The sequence below is a fragment of the Cyprinus carpio genome, chromosome B22 (genome assembly GCF_018340385.1).
Source record: "Cyprinus carpio isolate SPL01 chromosome B22, ASM1834038v1, whole genome shotgun sequence".
Classification (NCBI taxonomy): domain Eukaryota; kingdom Metazoa; phylum Chordata; class Actinopteri; order Cypriniformes; family Cyprinidae; genus Cyprinus; species Cyprinus carpio.
Genome location: NC_056618.1, coordinates 25,463,346 through 25,486,363, shown reverse-complemented (window position 1 = coordinate 25,486,363; position 23,018 = coordinate 25,463,346). Strand labels below are relative to the sequence as shown.

Below are 23,018 nucleotides of genomic sequence, written 5' to 3'. Positions count from 1 at the left end.
TTTTGAATCTAAGATACGTGGAGGTGAATGATTCAAAAGAGACTTTAATAATTGTAGCAGGCGGTATATAAACACTAAAAAATTCATGCTGCCTTTTTGGCAAGCTGCGAAAATGTGATGTAAGAACAGACATAAACAAAGAAATACAAAAAAATACAAAGACCTAGGGACAAACAGACAGATAGACAGAGATGACAAAGACAATCAGACAATTACAGACAAATAAAAAGACATATCACAGAAAGAGATAGGAAGACAAACCGAAAGACAAGAAATACAATAGATGTAAAGCCAGATGATGAAGACGAGATGAACGAGACAGACTGACAGACAGATATACAATATATATAGACGCATTAGATTTACAAGACAGAAATAGACACATATAAATATACAGAGATATAAAAACAGAATAAAGAAAGACAACAGATGGAGACATAGACAGGATTTAGACAGACATAAAATATAGACAATATAGACAAGATGTGGACAGACAGAAAATTAGGTATATATAAAGAAAGATTCAAGTTAGAGAGATGTAGATAAAAAGGTAATAGAAAGAAGGGAGACAGTTAATATGTAGGATGGAAAATAGAAGTTAGGTTAAATAATAGAACACATACAAGATGTATATGGAGACAAAGACACAACAAAGAGACTAAGACACACAGAAAGACAAACACAGAGAGATGAATAGAAGTAAACAGACACTCAACGAAACTAAAAATAGATGCGAAGACTGAGAGACAAACCAACAGCTATATAGATAGATAATGAATAAGACAGAAAATGAAGACAGACAAGAGGAGAAACAGATGGACAGAGATTAATAAGATATATGGACACAAAGTATCAAAATATAGATGGACACAATAGATAGACACGAGACACAACAGTCATGATAAACAGATAAAGACAGACAAATAGATGCAAAAAGACAAAATAATTAGATGTAAAGACAAACAAACTAAGACAAAGACAGAGAGACAGATACGCCACACACCAACATTGAATCCACTACAATCAAACAGCACACTCTCTCTCGTCTCTTGGCTGTTTTTCTGTTTTTCAGATATTCACTGACTTTTTTTTGTTTGTAGGATTTATGTTTATGGGGGAGGGGGGGATGGGATATTAGAATTTGAATATGACCGCAACATTACTGCGCCGCAACAGGTAATAACGGCACATCCGCTCTCCTTCACTGACTGCGCACAACCGTCGATAATTGACTCATTTATCACTGCGAGTGAGGAAGAGCGCAAAGGATGATGGGCGTGGGGTGCTGGGAAGTGAGAGAGAGCTGGGGAGGATTAAATTCATTCCCCTGCTAGAATTTATTACACTGGAATTGCCTCACTGCAAAAGTCACCCCCGTCGCAGGATTTCCGAGAACTGACAAATCTATCGGTGCGCGTTTCGCTGAGACCGTCTATGCTTATTTATTTATTTCCCATCTCGCCTGAATGAGTTGGCCTCAATTATGCGATGCGGTGAAGACATCGCTCCCTTGTGCAAAATCGTAGGGCAAGTTGGAGAAAACAGCGTGACAGCTCAGAATATTTTCAGGTTCACTGGATAAAGATGCTAGATCTGTTTTTGGGCTTATATTTACATGGGTTATGAGATTTAAATACCATCATTTAGATTCTGCAGCATCTCCCACTTGGAAAAAGGGCGAGGGGAGTTCAGCGTGCCACGAGGCTGGAGTAGAGATAGAGAGTTAAATCAAGGCTAATGTGGAATTAAACTTCAAAAGGTCAAATCTGTTAAATGCAGGCACAACACCTCGACACGCAATAAACAACAGCAACTGGAAGCTTCTGCAAGTGCAAACAATCACTGAGCATTAGTTGTTCTACCCCATGTTAAAGGAATAGGCGTATACTTACCCAAAAAAAATTATTTCTATCATTAATTACTCACCCTCATGTCATTCCAAATCTGTAAGACCATTCTTCATGCAGATACCACATTCAAGGCCCAGAAATATAGTAAGGATATTATTAAAATTGTCCATGTGACATCAGTGGTTCAACCTTAATTTTATAAAGCTACGAGAATACTTTTTGTGCACAAAGAAAACAAAAATAATGACTTTATTTCTTTTGGTTGAACCAATGATGTGACATGGACTATTTTAATGATATCCTTACTACCTTTCTAGGCCTTGAATGGGGTAGTTGTGTTGCCATCTACGGAGGGTCAGAAAGCTCTCAGATTTCAACAAAAATATCTTAGTTTGTGTTCTGAAGATGAACAAAGGAGTGAGTTATTAATGACCATTTTCATTTTTGGGTGAACAATCTTTTTAACCTTAGTAACCATCTGGCAACTTGGTATTATTAATCTTAATGTCAAAGATTAGAAAAGTTGTTCCCATCTTTAATTATAAGCGGTGTTCTTTTTATAACGCAAGTCTCTTTTAGCATGCATCATGACGTTTGAACTTTGAATGGTTAAATGTGTGTTAGGTGACTAAAAGGGCAAAAAAAAAAAAAATTAAATACAGGTGTAATGCAAGTACAAGAGGGTGCTATTCAAATTCTATAATATTTTGTCTAAATAAACACCAAAATCAATTTAAATCAACCCAAACTGACATGGAATTAAGGCACATGTACCTAAAGATTCCCACCCTTAATTACTAAACCTCAAACCTCAAAACCATACAATCAGAAAGGGAGATAAAGAAAAAAAAAAAAAAAGCGAGAGAGAGAGAGAGAGGTCGCTTTCTTTCCCTGACAGCCGATAAGATGATCATCTGAACGTGCAACAAATCTGCAGGCTGCCTGCACCACAGCAATCCTGCAAGCAAATCACCATTACTTCAATATGTACACACTGGCTAACTGCACTTTTAATAATCTCACACATCACAACAGAGTGAATTCATAATGAAGGTTCAAAGTGAAGCTCCTGAATGAGAAATTTGAGTGAAAAAGCAAATATTCAGTCTGACGATGAGGAGTTTCAGTCCAATTAGGAAAGTCAGTCCACTTCCTCACAGATCTCATCTTCATTTGCCATGCCTGTGCCTCATTAGTAAAAGCCCTTGTGTCTTCTGTATTCTCGTAGTGCTTTTTCATCTCTCTGCTTAAAGCGCAGGAACACAGTGATTAGTTAGTGAAATAGTCCAGTTCAGAGCTAAATTAAACCCCATTACTGCCTGAGAAAGTATTGATGAAGGTTTTGCCTGGCAAATTTGCATTTTTGGCACACGCAAACTCATGCACTCTTTGAAGTCTGAAATGTGCTCTGTGCTAGTGCATGAACACAGATGCATTTCATGTATTCATAAATTACAGATTTATTAAGCAACATAATTACATGTTGCATTCTCAGCATTGCCGCAGGGGGTTCTAATGGTTATTTTTCTTTAGGTCAACAAATGTCACAGCCATAGACGCATACTCATTCCTATATCAGGTCATTTTTTATCTACATTTGTCTACTGAAAGTTTTTCAGAAAGACGTTTCATCAGCTGAACAATCGTTATGTTGTTGAACAAAAGAACAATCCACTAGGGCTGCATGATTAATCAAATGTGATTGTCATGCGTATCTTGTCAGTAAAGCCGGTTCTGTGATTAGTAGTAAATCTCCAGCACTTGCTTTCAGATGGAGCAGCATTAACTACACAGAGCCATAGATCATTGACAAGCTACACAAAATGGTGTTAATCGCAGACAATTTAGTCGCGCGATTATGAAATCAAAGAAATCGTTCTGCAATTATGAAAGCTGTTTGCGTAGCTTGTCAGTGAACTACAGCTCTGTGTAGTAAATGCTGCTCTATCTGAAAGCACGTGAAAATACCACATTTAATAACAGGTTTTTACTCCAAACTCACTTCATAACGTCGAGTGTTTGAAGTAAATCCTTCTGTGTGAAAATGTGACTTCTTACACAGAAAATCATAGTATTGTAAGTACTAATTTCATAGTATTCTAAACAGTGACAAAGGCTATGTCGATTAGCACTGCATTATTATATACTTTATTATAATAAAAATTATAGTAAGACAAACTCAGATAAACCATATATTGTCCTAGTAGTGTGTTTATTAGTCACGTTGAATTAATAAAAGCAGTTCTACACTTCTGTTTGTCCAGCTACCGCTATAGGCATTTCCTGGGGTTCTTCTGCGAGGCATATTTAGAGCTTCAGCGCGAGAGCACCCTCTTTCCTTCAGATGGAGATTTACTGCTGATCACAGAACCATGCTTCACTGAAAGATACGCATGACAATCGCAGGTTCTGCCTGATTGCGATTTATTGCCTTCGCTATTTAATTTTGGTTAATCGTGCAGCCCTACAATCCACTTAACCCACTGTTCGTCTTTTTCACAATCTTCATTCCTGTCAGAAATTAAATACTGACTAAGGTCCAAAACTGCTGAACTGTTAATCAACTTGGCATGTAATTGTTAGCATGTTTATAGCTAGCTACCTGAACAATCACACATGCACGCACAAGTTTTCCTAGCCATACGCTAAGGTGGTAAACCATAATGCCATAAAACAAGGCCAATGCCCACGTTATTCCACATGAATGAAACTAAAACAGCACTGTCAATCTAAGTATACAGAAAAATCTCTGAAGAAAAACTCTTGTCAGACACACCGACATTAAAGCGCAATTGCGAACCAAACCACCCACCACAAACACATGCGCTTAAATACACACTCGCTTGATGGGGGAATGCCGGGCAAATAAAGTTGTGTTGTGTAAAGCAGAGCTGAACTAAAAAATGAATCATAGAATTGATTAGAATCCACTAAAAAGTCCACTCTGTCTGGGCACAAAGAAGGTATCATGGGTATCAGAGCAATGCTGTTTGTGTGCGGTGACTGTCTGTGGGTTGGCTGTCTTTATGTCTGAGCCATTGCAAACCCAGAGGACACATTAGCAAGGTAGGTGAGCTGGTGTGTGTGCGAGCTTGTGTGTTCAGAAAAGGGTTGGGCAAAGCAAGAACTACTGTAATGGGAACCTCCGGTCTAAAGCTCTCCTGTCTGCTGATTAGAGGCCTTCTACACAAAAAACACCCAAACCTAAACACGTGATCATGAACACGCAGAGACATACGCAAAACATTTGCAGTTCTGCAAGCAACACAGCATGTAGCACCGTATGGAGCAGCTTTCTTTGTTATGCAGTTCCTGCCCAGTTCACATTTCCTGCCGGACCTTGCGCTGTAACTTGACCTCGGCCTAAGTGTGTTTCTCACATAGACCAGCACCCACACACAAACACGCCTCTCCCCAGCTCATCTTGTCAAATCTCTTTAGCTCTGACTCTTTCCTGTCCTTTAATCCAACACCAATCAGCCTCCAGACACAAATTACGAGAACTAAAATTAAAATTTAAGCCATGCCACATATAGCCAAGAGCTGTCTGTGCCTTTCTGGCGTGTCCCGTGTGTGCTTGCCACATTCTATCTGGAGTGGGACCAGCTCCGTGGCAGGAGAATTATTATGGGAAATGCCGCATCTGAACACCATGGGAAGGCCTCTGCTAATCTTGTTGCCTGACCTAAGGAGGTCTGCGATTTCAGAGTTCACATTGTGATCCCTCACGAAGTGCCCTTCGGGGGCTAATTACAGTGCAATCAAGAAATTTAAGTCAAACTGTAAAATCACCCATTGACTTGAACTCACAGTGTTTGACATTCAAATTATAATGATGCTTTGTTATGTTGGAAAGATGGTATTTACCGGATAAGCATACATTAGCCATACTGGCTATAATAATTATGATTGAGGAAACTGGATTTTCTTCGAGCCCATAAGCTGAGTTGGGGGGCACATCAATTAGAACTTCATGGCAGAAGCTAAGTGGTATTGATCATAATACTTGTCAATCTTGACTCTACGCTGTAGTATTCAGACCGTTTGTGCACCACTGATGAAAGACGGCAATAAGACTTGCCAGAAAATTCCACTGTTTTAGCCAAATTATGAGGCGTCGGGCTTGCACATATAATCTACATTTCCCATCATTCTCTGTGGCAGCATGAGAATGAAACAAAAGCATCAATTGCACACCTAATGCACAACTTCTGCTCTTTGTTTTGTCACTCTAGATGGGAAAATATAATGGAAAAGAATGGAAGTAATACACATTTTTCATTTAATTCAGACCAAAATCTCATTGAAAATTCATATTGATTAACAAGCATAACTTGCATGAAGTATTTGCATACTGTGCTAATTGGATTATACATTATTTTACTATATGCAAATGCAGTTTATTAGGTCTGAGTAAAGTATTAAACTTATGTTTATGTATGTAATGCTGTAATAATAAACACCCAACAAGAGAATTGACCCCTGCTCTAATCCGATAACAATAAGATAAAAGTGCAGGTGTTTGTTCCTCCGCATCAGGCTTAAGCTAGATTCATTAGATATCTGAACAACAGCTAACTGCAAAAAGAAAGAGCAGATGGACAACTCTTAAAAACTGACTGGGAGACCAATTGAGGGCCGTACTATCTATAAATTAATTTAGAAGGATGCATAAAGTAACTGCTTCGCTGTTGGCTTCTGGGAAAGATTTTGAACAAATTCAACCATAGCTATCCAGGCAGATATAAGTGTAAAACCAGCATCCATCAGCGGGGCTGAACTCTGTTTGTACAGAGGATTTTTGGGCTTATCTGACTGAACTCTGAAGGCGGGAACAGAAGCCCTAACGATAGGAATGTGGGGACTGAGTGGATTTGTCAAAGCTGGCATGAGAAATCAAAGCTATAGCCATGTGAAGGCTTGCCAGTAATAAGGAGGGGTGTACGAGTGTGCAGAAGGGACATGGACTACCGTATCGGAAAGGATGCCAGCCCCTACCAGAAATCACACGCAGGTCATGCCTGGTCTGGCCACATTCCTCAGCCTCAGAGTACACATCAAAGACAAACCCACAGAATCAAAGGTGCATGTGTGTGTTATGAGAAAGTGGTAGGTCTTTCCCATTCCGAAGCTACTGTAAGGGATTTCTGTTGAATACTAACAAAATTCTATGCCCTACTTGTTAGAAATTCCAGCCAGTGTTGAATAGAGGTGTCCGATCCTTTTTGCAATAACCTCCTTGGAAGTTTCTAAGAAGACCAGTTCAGGTGCATTTAACAACTGTTAAAACTAAACTCTGCAAAAAAATGGCCCTCCAAGTGCAGAACTAGACACCCATGTTGTGGAAGGTTGATCAGATAGATGGCTAGCTGTTGGGGGTGAAGTCAGTCATCTTGGTAAGGCTGGTTAGAGCTCACATACATCTTTGGGAAAGCACAAAACTAGCTACCACAAGAAAGCAACCTGAAAACCCTAACCCCTTTTTTTATAGCCCAACAATCGCACTGCATCAGGAATTCTGCAAAGACACCCTCCCATGGGTTGACTAAATCACAGGCTTGGGAATAATGATTCTCGATAATACTGACATTAGACATCTTAGAGCTTAGCGTAATATATATATATATATATATATATATATATACTTATATATATATATATATATATATATATATATATATATATATATATATATATATATATATAAGAAAGGGGGTTGTACCTGTGATACTGTGTCTGCAGGAACTGGAATTCCTCCTTTATGCGGTCCAGGGTCTCTGAGTAAGTGAGTTTCAGAGGTTGGGTTGACCCCGATGCTGCAGCGGCCGCAGCTGCTGCTGCTGCAGCTGAAGCAGAGGACCCGGGGGGTGGTTGCAAAGGTGCCTATGTGGGAAAATAAAGGAGAGTTAGCATCTGAATTTTTTTTAAATGGATGAAAATTTCTGGCAACTGTCGGGCCTAATACATGGACCTGGATCCGTTAATCATTTCAACACTTATAATGAAACTCGGTTTAAAACAGTGAATTATGTATTCTTCAAAAACCAGACTCATTCAGTGCAAAAATGATTTGAGGAACTCATTGCACAGAGGTCTGTGACCATGATAGAAAGTGCTGAGGCACATGGCAGAAATGAAGGACACTGATGAAAGACAAGCTCCCCAGAATGAGAGAGAAAGCAATGAAAGAATGAGAGAGGGTGGGGGTTGGGGTTGTTCCATGACATAGGCTCCATTGTAAAGGGATAAAGCATTACAGACTACATGTCTATATGACATTGGTTGTTGTGGGTGTGCTGAGGATGGGGGACTGGGGTGGGGACCATGCTTGCTGTTAGAATTAAGACATTTGTTTAAAATGAAGCATGGATTAGAAGACGACGCAAGAAAGAGGACCCTATCAGGGTGGGACCCCTCCAAGCTAAATGAATTGCGCCAGCTCCAGCAATTAGGAGCTTGGCCTCAGGGTAATGCAGACAGACAGGCAGACAAAAGCCTATGTGCTGTACAGTAGGGCCTGTCCATCCGTCTATCTGTCTTCAAGCCCTTCTGCTGACGAAGGTCCTCGAGCTCATGTCATGACTGCACCTCACAGGGGTTCTTGCACTTCTCACGGGAATCTCTTCTTCTAATGAGCTAAAAGAAGGGGAAAATTGCCAAAAGGGACATGATTGATCAAATGTGAAAGTGCATAAAGCCCCATTACTTCAATTAGCATGGAGCATTTGGTTTTGATGGTAGTCGCATTTACTGCCAAACACTTGAGAGGCTAACCGTTGGCAAAGTGTCACAGGGTGTTATGAGCATGTGTGACCTGCATTAACACTGTAAAGGCCTTGACCTAGCCAAGAATTACTGAGAAAATGAAAACACAGTGCATGGACAGTTTAAGCTTAAAGCTTGTCTTGGAGGGATGGGGACAGATGTAGCTACAAATATCAAACAGGGGGTGGAGAGTGTCTGTGGGTGAAAAGGGGTCACCAGGCTTGGAGTACTGGGGGAAGTCTGGGGGGGGGGTTGGACCGAACTACACAGGAAGAATGGAGCCTCTTGGCCTTCAGCGCATGGGAGACACGGTGCATTGTTAGGGATTCTAACGAGCTCCTCTCTCCAGCCCTGCATTTCAATCTGCCGTCCATATCCCCAGGCTCTCACAGCTCTGGCCTAGCAGGGAGCACACACACACTACAATTACTACTCATGGGCCAAAGAAAAGAGTCTGGAGAACAAGAAGAGGAAGGCCATTTGACAGGGGGAGGCGGGAGGAAGGGGGAATGACACTTGGCTCTATTCCCTTCTTCCTCTTTATCTCCTCTCTCTCTACCCCACCCAGCCTCTCACTCTGATATTCACCTCTTTTTATTGAATTTTGCGTACAGGTGCTAAGAGACTTCCGGAAGAAAGAAAAAAGGATTGACAAAGAGAGCAGGCCTTTGCTGAAAGGCTGAGACCAAAGAGCGAGTTGCATGGAGCTTCTTGGAGACTAAATGTTCATTAATTAGACATTCAAGTTTCCGAAACCACAGAGTGTCTCCACCTCTCAGAGGCCGTTATTGTGGTTCTTTCTATGTGTCCAGTCTCAATATGACAGCCATTTTGATTCAATGCTCTTATAACCTGCCTCTCAGGCTAAATCGGCTTGTAAATCCTCTGTGCAAGTTTCCTTGATGGTTGTCACAATAAATGGATCCAATTGACCTTGACAGTTTCACACCAAGGGTTTAACCTGGCATGGACCTGGCAGGGCATTGTAAGCCACTCTTGTTTTAGCGAGAGTCACTGACATAGTAATCTGAATTATGGCAAAACTCTGAAAACTCAAGTTGACTGAACTGATTAAATCTTATATCATGCCAGGCAGTAATGACAGTCATGGCAAAATTCTCTCCTTTTTGGACGAGTGAAGAATCGCAAACAAGTTCTCACATGACCCTTGGTTAGGAACGGGTCAGGAGGATAAAGATGCAGTCTGCTGGAAATTATAGCTTGAGCTGTCTAGATACTATGAAAAGCCCAGTATATAGATTATAGGTATGTCAAAGTCCATTTCTTTACCACACTCACAATACGTCTTGGAAAGTGTGAGTGTGCATGCAATGTTTTCATTTCTTTTCTGAGTGTGTATGCAATGATCGGCACACTATGCAACTCAAAAATGTATTAAAATCACGACGTTCCGACCCTAAGGTCTTCGTCAGGCAAAAGGTGCATTTCATATGATCGAGCACCTGCCCAATGTTTTTGTATGTGCGCACATTACACTCTCTTCATTCATTTCTTCTCCTCTAATTACAGGTTTTGTTGCATCAAACCATAATGATCTCCCAAATCCCCATGCCCACCCACTTACAAAGACACTAAACGAAGAAGCAGCTGCTAAACACTACTGCGCCACTGTCCACTGAGCTGTCCAAACCACAGCTTCTTTCTTTCTGTCAGAGGTCTGGCTGAGGGGCCTACAAGATTCCCACATGGCCTGTATCTGAGAATTGCTACACAGCCTGTGAAATGCTGCGGCCGGCCATGATGACCGACATCCCAAAACCTGTCAACACGGTGGCCTAACCTTTAATAAAGGCGTTTCTGCTTTCAAACACAAATCACTTAGTCTATTGGCTGAAAAAACGCTTGATGTTTACATTACGATTGAATTTTTTATTGGCAGAGTTTAGGTATTATACAAACTTTCTAACTCTTCACTGAGATCATTGTTTAAATTATAACCATTCTTTAAAAACAGTTGTATATTCTCTTTAGGTGTCTTTTCATGGGAGCCTCACCGAATGAAAGCCTCTGAGAACCAGCAAGCCCGCTAATTATATAATGTTTTCCCTTAAAAAAAAAATGAAGCTTTCACATAAACATCCACCCTAGAAAACGGGGTGGAGAGGACTGAGGCTAAAAATAATTGGAATGGACCTTCTGTATCTCTGAACCATTTGAAGAAGAACCTCTTTTTAGGTGTACACACAAATCCAAGGAACCAGGCGATGCTTTCTGCAGCAACGTTTGAAGTTCAGGCATTTTTTATGAAATCTTTCGACTACAGTGTCAACAACCAGCAGGCATTTGCATTTTAAAGAACCTCCCTGGGAATCTGACCTAGGCGCGGCCTTGTTTCATTTATTCTGTACTCTACGGCAGCATGGAGCTTTAAGGAATGCCCATATAATCCCTTATTTAGACGGGGGAGGAGATGTGGGGTGTAGAATGGTGCCAGGCACCTGTTTCATTAACATCACACATCTTTTCTCTACCCTCTCCGCAAGCTCGTTATTCAAATTTCCCCGCTGTCAGGATACATTAGTGGCACTGCGACGTTGGCTTGTCAGCTGTGGTAATTGCTCTAGGTGCTTCCTTTATGAGGTAACCCGCAGCCTGTTTGTTCTTTCGGTTTCAAGGAATTCCGTGCTTACTCCCAATGACTTTTGCAAACTGAGGGTGACTTGGCTGAAGGTGCCAAGGCAAGTACCATGGCCAGAATGGGCCATGTCCTGATTTCACTTGGATTCCTCTGGATACAGAAGGCTGGAGGAAATGGGAACAGCATCAATGAGGAATACTGAGAAATACATTACATAGGAAGGATAGTGGTGCTCCTCTGCGGGAGACGTCTTAGCTGGAGCAGATCCCTCCAGAAGCCAGAATTAGGACCAATCAGCAGGTGTCAGTAGGCAATTTGTGGGAACTGCCAACTGTCTCAACCTGGCAATTAAGATTTACCACTTGATAGTGATATTCAATGTAATAATGAAAAGTAGTAGTAGCTGCTTATGAAATTTGAATTCTCATATGTAAACAATCCAGTTTTTTGTTTGCATTACTCAAAAAGCAATATAAATCTCTTTTATCTGAATGCAAAAACCTTGTTTAACCCCATGAAATATAGATATGACTCTCTCTATTAGCCTAAAGTATAAATTGTGTACAGCAACCACTTACTCTCCCATTCAGTGTTAAAAGCACTTTGAAAGCAAACAAACTGATGGACTAATTAGCATGAAAATTATTGTCTTGGTTAAGAGGGTTAAAAATGAAAAGAGATTTTTGACTGAAGCCATCCCTATATCAAACAACAAGGTTTTGGATTAAATTGCTTGTTTTAAACAAGATGATAATTTTTGGATGTATTAACCTTTTTATTAGGCTTGTTAATGGGTTGGTTGGTGATTTGTTTGTTTCTGTCTCTTTATTTAACGCATACAATCTTATTCCAATTTCATCAAGATATACTCACTCATAATTGACTAAATTAAATATCTGTGCCATAGTTAATCTCTCTTCAGATTATTTTTAATACAGATACTTACAGGTTATCTCTAAAAACTTAAAACTATGATTTGGGCTCAAGAAGATCTCTTTACTTATTAAGATGACAAAACATAGCTGTATCACATCCCAACCACCTCTTCATGTTTCAGGCTGTTCAAGGTGAGTGGAAAGAAACCGTATTCAGAAGTAGCTGTGTGCCCTGGAAAAACAGGTTGGACCAATCACTCATTATAAAGACAAATAAGAAAAGAAACGATCATCCTGGTCACTGCAGAACAACATCTAAAAGGGGTGGAAAACCTAAATACTTCACCTATGTTCCGTGCATCTCCTTAAGATCACGAAAGTGCACACCCCAATGGAATCTAATTTCCATCCCTTAGGAAATGAATGTCAAAGCATTCTTAGGGAAGGTTGGGGGGTGCTGGGGGGAGGGTGTATGGTGACTGTAGGGAAACCTCAGGAAGAATTTTAACACATAGCTTGATTCAATCAGCCCAGTGTGTTCAATGGTAACTGACATTTATTAAATAGCAGTTGACCAATATGGGTTTTTCAACAGCCAATACGATAATTAGAGAGCTGGGTGACCAAAATCATGCCCGATATATCTGTGATACAAGCAGGCACATATACATTTTAATTACAGCAATTGAGACATACACTAAACCAAACATAATTTCCCCAATATTTGCTATATAACACATTGTGCACTATATATATTGACAGGACATTTGAACTATTCTGACGCAAGGGAGATCTAACGCATATATTAATCGACCAAGCAATGCAATTATCGGCCGATTAACCTCAAATTATACAAACAGTGGCAGATATATCGGCTAAAATATCACTAATACTAAAATCCCAACTAAAATTTTTTAAAGAGATGTTACATGCCTTATGATAAAAACAACAACAACAAAAAATAGCATATGAGGAGAAAAAATTAACTTAGAGCATAAAGCAAAGAAAATACAAGTGTAAAAGATTAATTAACAAAACTTAAATGTATGAAAGGTGGGGGAAAAAAAGTGTGGCACTCTTGAAACTTTAAGTGCATCAGTAGTCAAAACACCAGAAATACAGTGACCTGCCTACCAGCTGAAATGGGGTACAACAACAATAACATAAAGGGGAAGTGAGTTAGTATCATTTAAGCATATTGATTAAATTGATAGCAATGATTACCTCGAATAGCCTAATTTGAAAGAACATTTTAGTGTGGCTCGATTTGATCTAATCATGCCTTGATGAGTAGCTAATACTCGGCCAACTACAGTTTCGCAATCCATGTGAACGTTTAACCTAAATAATGAAACAAAGGGTACAAACAGACTTTGTTTTAGCCTATGTGTGAAACATACAAAAGCGCATTGCGCATCAAGCAGACGGTCATTTCGCGGAGTAGTATGGTAACTTACCTGAGGTCGATTCTGGGGAAACATGGTGAATAACGGGTCTGTTGCGGTTTGAGGGTGTTCTGTTTCGGTGTTGCCTTAAATGTTGTTTCAGAAGAGTCTGCGCCTTTCTGTGGGTCTCAGAAGCACATTTGGCCCTGTTTCGGCGGCGCCAGGCTCGGCTCGCGCATTCCTCGCTCAAGACTCCCTTTGTTCTGCTTTATCGAGCGATATAAGATGCGCCCAGTCCGGTGTCGAGTCCCTCACTACGACGCACCTCCAAATATCAGAATGCACGCGTTCGGCCTTCAGAGCTCCCCCTCCCTTGATGTGCTTTACTGATGGAAATAATAAAGAAACCAAGTGGATGGCCAGCTATCGTGCTCCCGAGACGCGACACTCAACGCAGCTGCAGGCAGCTTCTTTTGTCTGCTTCTCTCTCCTTCCTCATCCGCTCCTTCCTTTCGTATCCTCAGCTGTTTTTCAATGGGACATGCGAGTTGTTTTCTTCAAGAGAAACGCATGCCCCCCTGTGCTAAAAAAAAAAAAAAAAGGGTAAGGGGTTTGGCTTGTGGTAACCAGAAGCAAAGAGTTAAATTCTCAAGTTACACTCATTTAAGGGTAAGGGGTTTTGGTTGTGGTAACAGGAATCAAGGAGTTGTATGGTTATGTTAAGCACAGTATTTGTTTATGTACATGTTGTTCAGTGTGGGTATGTGGAAGAGTTGGGATGATTTACATGAGGAGAAATCGTTTATAAATGAGTTCGTGGCAAGTCATTAGAAATGTGGTCTCTGTGTTTGTTTCATACATTTTTGAAAAACATTATTTTCTACAAATATTCTCATTTAATGACTTCAAAAATGCTCAGTTGTGTTAGGCTGCTCTCAAGGAAAAGCATTAGCCTACCTTACATGGTGTATACACAGCCTAATCACGTTTTGTAGGAAATAATATTGAAATTTAGATGCTTTGTGGTTACCCCTTATTTTATGGCCTTTACACATGTCACGTCTTGTCACATGACAACAAAATGGCTACCTGACTCTTGAAGAAAAAAAAAGTTACAAACTACTTATGTCAATATTTCAACTTTATAATGAGACTTTAATTATTTTTGATGAACTCTGCACAGATACGCACAGGTTTTAAAAAATGGATTCAAATATTAACAATTCATTGACGTCAAGTGTAAAATAGTCCAAGATTTCAAAAATAGTTTTAGCTAATAATGGTCAAAATTAATAGGTCTAATAAAATCTCCTCTGCACAAAATGTTTAAAAAAGTTATATTTTGTGGTGTAGTTTAAATATAGCACCCCGTCTCTGTCTCTATTCACACGTTCTCTTCACATTGTCTAATTTTATGCACAGGACTTCGATTGAAAAATAAGGGTGCAGCTAACTGTACAATGATTGAATGAAATCTCCACGTGGGGTTTGACCCAGCCACAATCAACGCTGTCTGCTTTAGCCAATCAGCGCCGAGAGCGCCCCACGTGGGGAGCGCTGACCGCTCGCTGATTGGTGCGCGTCACAATTACAGAACCCCAAACGTCAGTCAGGCGCTCAGAGCGACCAAGAAAACCGATTAACTCTTTCGGTGCGCGCGCTGGAGACATTTGAATTCAAATTCCTTTTGTCATGTAAAGTATTTTTTTCTCTCTCCTCTCTTTTTTAATACTTTAATTCGCTTTGCATTGTTTCAGGGCGACTACATTGAAATCTCACGGCTAGTGGTTTAAAACGGGGGGCTATTTTCTATGTAAATCACTGTTTGTTTAGGCCACCAGTCTCCCCATCTGTTTATGAAATATCTTGATTTTAAAGATTCCTAAGATAGTCAGTCCGGCATTAAATTTTTGATCTTTGATCTCGAAGACACATGATACACTGTTTTTGCTATAAAAATAACGTGCTCTGGGGGCCAATAGGAACCAGTGTATGACCTAAATCAAATCTCTCTTGTGTGTGTGTGTGTGTGTGTGTGTGTGTGTGTTGCTCTGGGTCAGGGAATACAGCTTAATAAGCTTACAAAGGCATTATCGCTGAGGAATATCTTGGATAAATTGTTGAAATTTGCTTTTTTTGACAAAACAGTATGAACGACAGTGATTCTCAAGCACCGCCATGACATAAATAATATAATACGTAAATTCTCTTTTGGTGTGCAAAAACGCAGGAGACATTTATTAGTATTCCAGTGGCGTGACCCCTTTAGCTGGGCTCATAATTAGAGAGGCAGATATTGATAAAGCAATTTTCCCACTGTAGAAATCACTACATGGCAGCAGTGTGGCTAAAGAAAAACAGAAAGAAGGGATGCGGAGGAGGAGAGGAAATAGAGGGAAGGAGGAGTGTAGAGGGATCTGCTTAAAAGAGAGGTACAGATTTAGAGGATGTATGGGGAATGGAGGTGGAGGGTCATTATTGCCATTTTTTCCCATGAATTTTAATACACAGAGCAGGTCTCCTGGCCTCTGCGGTCCATATGTATTGGAAACAGTCATAAACGAGTCACATATTAGAATCATGGTGTAGGGCGTCTGATATATGTTGTTTGATGTGTGTGTGTTTTCAGAGTGGAAAAAGAGCATTTTAAAGCTCGGAATTCACACAAGTTTTACAAGCAATGGTCAATATCTCTATTTTTCAGGTCAGACGAGAGGAGCTTTCCGATGGAGCCAAGAAAACTGAACAAAAGACATTTTTATCCCCTACAATGTTTGGCATTATTTATTCCACGGTCGTCCCTTGCAAGTAACAAACTTGATCAATGGTTTTCCCCTGTAATTCACTTTCACATGCAGCCCACACAATACTGCACCAACACCGATATGAGCATTCTGAAAGCTGAACAGAAAAGACCAACTTGTTACTTGCTTCGTTACTAGGAAAATATGCTTTTAGCATTCAGAGCTGGCAGAAGGGTGAGTATTTAAAGAGATAGTTCATCACAAATCCATCATCAGTGTCTACAATAAACAAGGAAAATTCTTTAAAAAAAAATCAACTTTTAAAACACATGCCAAGTTCTTAAAAATGTGCCCTGTTGGATTTGTATGCTTCTGAAAAATGCATAACATTTTTAATAAAACTTTAAATTTAATGGCTCTAAAAATGTCATGTGGTGTAACCATCAATTTAAAATTATCTTAAATTTAATGGCTCTAAAAATGTCATGTGGTGTAACCATCAATTTAAAATATATATATATATATTATATATATATATATGTATGTGCAAACATCTTAATCGTTATTTAAAAAATATATATATCTTAATCATTATTTGATGTTAGATTTATATATATATATGTATGTGCAAACATCTTAATCGTTATTTAAAAAATATATATATCTTAATCATTTATATCAAAGTGTATTAAATATAAATATTTATGACTTAATATATTTTTTTTATCATTATATATATATATATATATAGATATAATATATATATATACTATATGAATATGATGTAATATGTAAAAATATAAGTAATGAGTAATATATATATATATATATAGCCTACATATATTCTTCAAAGTCTTCTGAAGCCATGCAATGAATACACCAAATGCAAGTCATTATTTGCTGAAAATTCCCTCAGCTGTAGCTCTTAAAACCTCATTTGCATTTCCGCACATTGAAATTCAGCACAAATTAATAAGATTTGTGATTTTTTTTTAACTTACAGAATTTACACCTTTCACTTACACCTTTAACACAAACACATAGCTTTTGGTTTTCCATTCCCTAACAACATACAGTTTCCACGGTGGATATAGAGTTTCACGCACTTGACTCCAAACATACCTGCACACATATATCAAACTGACAGAGGCATCTTCACATTCTCCAATTACAGATCTATATTTAGAGCAGAAATGTTCACTTAGTGGCGAAGAGATCATTTGTTTGCTTTTGTGTTGGTACTTTGCTCTTGGTGTGACACTTGTAGTAACCTACTTGACTATCTGCTCAAGTAATTGTCGCAATACATGCACTCAAAAGATGTGACCTTGCTAAGAAAACACTTAATATCAATGATGCAAACTCCCACTTTGGGAAAAACTTGACATCCAAAAGACTAAAGAAAGAAAATGAGACGTAAGTAATCAGCCTGCCAGAACTGAGCACTGAGAAACTAATGGATGAATGGTAATGAGGGTCTGCGGGAGGCGTGTGAGTATGTTGCCTGGCCAGTATGGAGGTGACTGACAGCCAGAGAAGGCTATGCTGTTGTTGTGATCCCCTCTACACACACACAACACACAAACACACACCCCTCACAGACAAGCCCCATGTCAGCACAGAGAAGGCAGGCTGATTTATTGGATTCTCCTCCCCTGGGAACCCCCTCCTATCCTCCAGCTCTCCCCCCATCCATCCATCCATCCCTCCTCCTCTTTCCTGCTTTCCCCAGGGGGCAGAGAAGGGTTAATGACCCACATCAGCATCCAAACACACACACACACACACACTGTCATTCAAGCACATTTGCACCCGATATCGAACTTCAAAACACAGGAACCAGAAATTCCACCTCAGTAATTATTCAAAGTACAATTAAAATGATTCATACCGATTCAAACCTGGAACCAAGACGATGTATTTGCATATCTAGAGATATGTCTCTAGAATCATAGATGTGTATCAATTATGCTCTTGGCTGCCTGTCAGTTCTTTCTTTATTTGAACAAATTCATATCCAGTGTTATATTGACAATAGAAAAAACAAAATGGATTTTAATTATTATTATTTTTTTTGTTTTTGTGATTTTTTTATGGGCAACAGTGTGATGATGATTTTCCTAAAACTGTCTTAATTACATTTGTTTATTGTATGTTAGGATGTTGTGATAAGATATTAAGTTTTTAGTTTTTTTATTTTTTATTTTTTTTATTTTTTATTGGCCTATTGTAAGTATGGGTTGTATTTTTAGATAATTGTCTTAATTTTATTCTAATAAAGACTGCAATCTTGTCGCAATCATCGCAAATATCCTAATTTGCTTAAATAATGACTGCAATCAGTGTAATGATAATACATGCCATATGTGTTCCGAGCTCCTGCTGCCCCCTTCAGTTCAAGGGCGGTATTGATTACTATTAAAATTAATGGAGGAGCTGTTATAGTGTGGTGAACATGTTGACCGTGGACGTAATCGCAATCATCCCATGTTGCTTTGTATTTTACACATAGATTTTCACGGTTGTTGTTTCTTTTTTTTTTGGGAAATGGTATATGATATGTGTTGTCTTTTTTGTTTGATTAGGTTTTATTTTTGACCTCGCGGATTTCACGGTCTTTTGTTGTTGTCTTTGTTTAAGGTTTTCGCCATATAGTAATTTTAACCTAGTTTAATAACCTTAATAGTAAGCCAAACTGATACATTTTGTACTTGTTGAATGAAAAATCAACATGCATTGACATTGTCATTCAAAGTTGGCGATAAAAGATTGAATTTTTTTTGTATTTAAATATAACGTTTAGGGTGTATGTATATTATCTGTTGACACGATAAAACGTTTTCTCAATAACATATAACGTTTAGCAAGAATGATGTTCTGTGTTTTCAGATATTACTGCATGACGCGAGTTTAGGTGCACGTGGTTCTATGGTGTAATGGTTAGCACTCTGGACTTTGAATCCAGCGATCCGAGTTCAAATCTCGGTAGAACCTGAGCTTTTTTTTCCCCCCTTAAAATATGTTGAATAATGATATTCAGAAAATACGTAGACCTCACCGAGATTAGTAAGGAAACGATAAAGACAGTAGTCTGACCGCAGACCGTTTGAGGAATAACTCCTAAATAATACAAAATAAAACCTCCACCAAAGTAGCGTTTTCAGGCTTTAATCAGATGACAGTTAAGGTGTAATACTTTAAATGTCCAGGAGGAGTCAGTATAGCACATATTACATACATGTGTTTTTTTTTTTTTTACTTTATTGTAATATGGAGATCATATATGATATAAATTATTAATGATTATTATTATTATTATGAAAACATATATTTACAATTTCTTTATTTATAAATCATTTAACGTTTCACGACATACCCTGATGGACCCAAAGAGATGTTTTGTCAGATTTAATGTCTGCTTGGTATGGCTAAGAAACCCCTATGTCCTCTTGTTTTTCATATTCGCTCCACCATTAACTTTTTGGATCTTAAAATACTCAATTTGTCTCCTCTCTCCTGGCATAGTACTCATATTTTCCCCCTTTGCCCACTATCTGCAGCCCACTTGGCAGGTTAACAGACCCTGTATTTTGCAGGCCTGAGCCACTGCAGCCCAGTCCAGATGTCTCTTGTGGATCCTCTGACCTCAGCGGGAGCCAGACGTCCCCTTAGAGTTAGCCGGACGTCTGGCCTTCAGGATCAGAGGTACATTTAAATGACAGTAATTTGAAGGTATAAAGTTGCAAATTTATTAACAGTTACATTAACATTTATTGACCAGCCCTACATCTGTAGATAGGAGTGTCTGAATTAATAGTCAGTGTGTTGTCCATGAAGTGTACAACCGTCCAATGTATGTTACCTGTTATAATTCGTCACAGAGCCGCAGAGAACAGCAGCAACAGTGAGCGAGTATAAATATATAAACCCATCCAGCCGGTGGTTGGTGTGGCCGGGAGCCAGGCATCACTGACCCCTGAGCTGAAAGAAGTGTAGCATTGTCTCTCTGGGACTCCAGCTCTGTGCATTTCAAAATGAACAGGAGTCAGATGGCAGATCCCTTCTGGATTATTTACTTCTGCCAGGCTATATGCCACATATAAATCAGAATTACTACACCTTCCATTTTTCCTAAAGCAAGGAGGCCTTTTTTTTGCCAATAATGAACTCTATAGAAAATAATAGTACTAATTTTAGTATGTTTTTGTAGCTGTTTAGATGTATTTATAAGGAGAAAATGTGAAAACCTGACATTTTGAAGATGAACAATTGCGTGATGAGTTATAAGATATAGGGCCAAAGGATACTGACATTTCAGAAGCATATTGCAAACAATTACAAAAAAATAAAATAAAATAAAACGCACTCAACAGAAAACATTTCACTTGAAAATCAGCCTTCTTTCATGTTTAATGAATTCAGCGCTCTATTAGATATTTCCTAATGTTTACATAGCAATGCTGTATATCAGTCCGCTCATTGGTGGAGCAGACACCGGCGCTACTTTCATGTCTCGTATCAACATCAAATAGGAGGAGCCAATAATAACGGACTCGGACTGGCGCCATTATGCCACAGTTATGTGTATCAATAACATCGACGACAACATTGAAAACAACATCGATAATATATAGGCTACAGGTAAGTTGATTTTTTTTAAAGTCGACTTTTATGTGATGAAAGTCGAGTCGAAGTTGACTAGTCGCTGATGACGTCATTAATGAACAAATAAGTCTGGAGCTGTGACAAACCCCTTGTGCACAGCTGTGGTATATGACACAGCGCTGCCCACATGGCTATTTCCCCTATAACAGCTCATTTTTATTAGTTCTTTTGCCTTTGGGTCATTTTATTTCTCACAGATTTCTGCTCGTTCTAAATCAGATATAGATAAAGTAGCACAGTAAAGATTACATTTATATGAATGCATGAGTGAGTGATTGCGTGTGTGAATTAATTCTACATGGCAGCGTCTCTCTAGTAGTAGTGACACTGTGGGATTTAGTTATTAAAAAATATATGCTTGAACTTTTCAGTTTCTAGGCTATTTTATTGAGAAATCACAGAACAGCGTTGACAGTACATTTCCGCGCTGAATGATTCTGATTCTGATTAGAACAACAATTAACTTACCTGTACAATAAGCGGTTTAAAATGTGCATTCTCCTGTTCAATCTCGAGCATCCAGTAATATAATCAGAAATGTCTTGTGGAGCTTTTGGAGTATACATTTATTGGAAACGCAGTGTAAATGTGGTCCTTCAAAGATTTCTTATCCTGTTGCGCCCTCTACAGGACCAGCGACTAATCGTCGTCAAGCTTAAAGCATCATGGCAGAGCACTGAAGTCGATTAGTCTGTGCAATCCCTAGTTCACCCTAGCTAAAAGATTCATTAGGGCTTTTCACACTGCCTGTAACCCCGGGTTATACTCGTTCTAAACACCGCTTTTAACCCCTGGTAAAGAAACGTTTAACACCTGTAATTTGAAAGTGGTGTTAGCACAGGTTTATACCCGGGGTTATGAAACCCATGCTCCGGAACAGGGTTAGCACCACATTTGTGGTGTTAACCCCACATTGTGGTGCTAAGTTTGTTCAGTGTGGAACGGAGCGGTGTTTGCTTGTTGCTGCTGGACGCTTAGCAACAGACAGCCAATCAGAAATTGAGGAGCAAGGCTCGATTACCACATCAGTAACATGAAACGTGCGTCATGTAAACAGCAGCCGGTAAGAGAAAAACAAGAAATGTCAAAAGACGGAATGCGTGTGAACTGGAGTGATGAGGAGACGGTATTATTCTTACAGTTAATTCTAGTCTCTCCACACTTCAAAATTCACAATTCAAAGAAATATGCATACTTTGCGCCTTGTTTTCTTTCTTTTGTACTTTTGTCTGTTTTCTTGCCTTTGTGCTTCTCATGAGGCTTAAAACAGCTAAAGACCTATGCAGCGACATATTTTTTTAAATAACTGGAAAGACACGGGAAAAGCCGTGTAAACAGGTAGCCTGCTGTTCGTCCAATCAGTGACACCGCAAATATGCAAATAAGAATGACCATTAACCGGGGGTTTACGAATGTACAGTGTGAAACGTCTGTTAATGAATACCCAGGATTAACAGTTAACCCCTGGTATAGTATGAGTAACGTGAAACATGATTACAGGCAACCCAGGATTCCATTTATCTGGGGTTTAGGATGACCCAGGGTTAACAATTTCAAGTGTGAAAAGCCCTATTCTGGTAAATCCAACTTTGCAGCATTGAACACTATTGTGTATTTTAAGGTTGTTGTAAGTCTAAATGCCTATCATTGAAAGTGCAAAACAACCGACGGAGGAATTTTGCGGAATGTGACAAGCTAACTGAGCCATCTTCACACAAAATGACACGCAAATTATTTACTGGAGGAGATCCCAACAATACAGAGCTAAAATAGCTCTGAACACAGTAATGTGACAACAGACCTAAAATCATCCCCAAAGGAACAAAAGTGCTAAATCTGTTAGAGCAATTTAGGCTTTCTTTTTTGTCTTCTTATGAAGACTATTATTTAATATGATGGGAGTAATGAGGGATGGTGGACCACAAAATAACAACTTACATTTGAGGTAAAAGTAACACAACATGATATAGAGTAGCAAGAAGGTTTTTTGTCACACCATTGCCATTTAGGAACACAAGGGTAGGTTGGAAGCTTTGTTACCATCCTGACCAGTGATTTCAGTGCCTGCTAGCCTGTGTTATAACACAAATAAAGAACTGCGCATGTGCAACTACAGATCTGCCCACACTCACACT

General features: G+C 39.1%; 1 protein-coding gene and 1 non-coding gene across 9 annotated transcripts in view; one reads left to right on the top strand and one right to left on the bottom strand.

Annotated features, from left to right (window-relative positions):
* tle2a (TLE family member 2, transcriptional corepressor a) overlaps positions 1-14,689 on the bottom strand; it is a 31,546-nt gene extending 16,857 nt beyond the window's left edge. For 7 of the 8 annotated variants that reach the window (XM_042748566.1, XM_042748570.1, XM_042748567.1 and 4 more), the window contains exons 1-2: positions 13,547-14,057; positions 7,573-7,733 (exon numbers count right to left, since the gene is read on the bottom strand). In XM_042748566.1, coding sequence (XP_042604500.1) covers positions 7,573-7,733; positions 13,547-13,570 — 185 coding nt within the window. In that variant the 5' untranslated portion in view covers positions 13,571-14,057. Of the gene's footprint in view, positions 1-7,572; positions 7,734-13,546; positions 14,058-14,431 lie in introns of those variants that run through there. The other variant, XM_042748573.1, reaches the window with a different exon arrangement.
* A 4,451-nt stretch (positions 14,690-19,140) lies between these two features.
* On the top strand, positions 19,141-19,212 carry trnaq-uug. The gene has a single exon. It is a non-coding gene; the product is annotated as a tRNA-Gln (tRNA).
* The last annotated feature ends 3,806 nt before the right edge of the window (positions 19,213-23,018 follow it).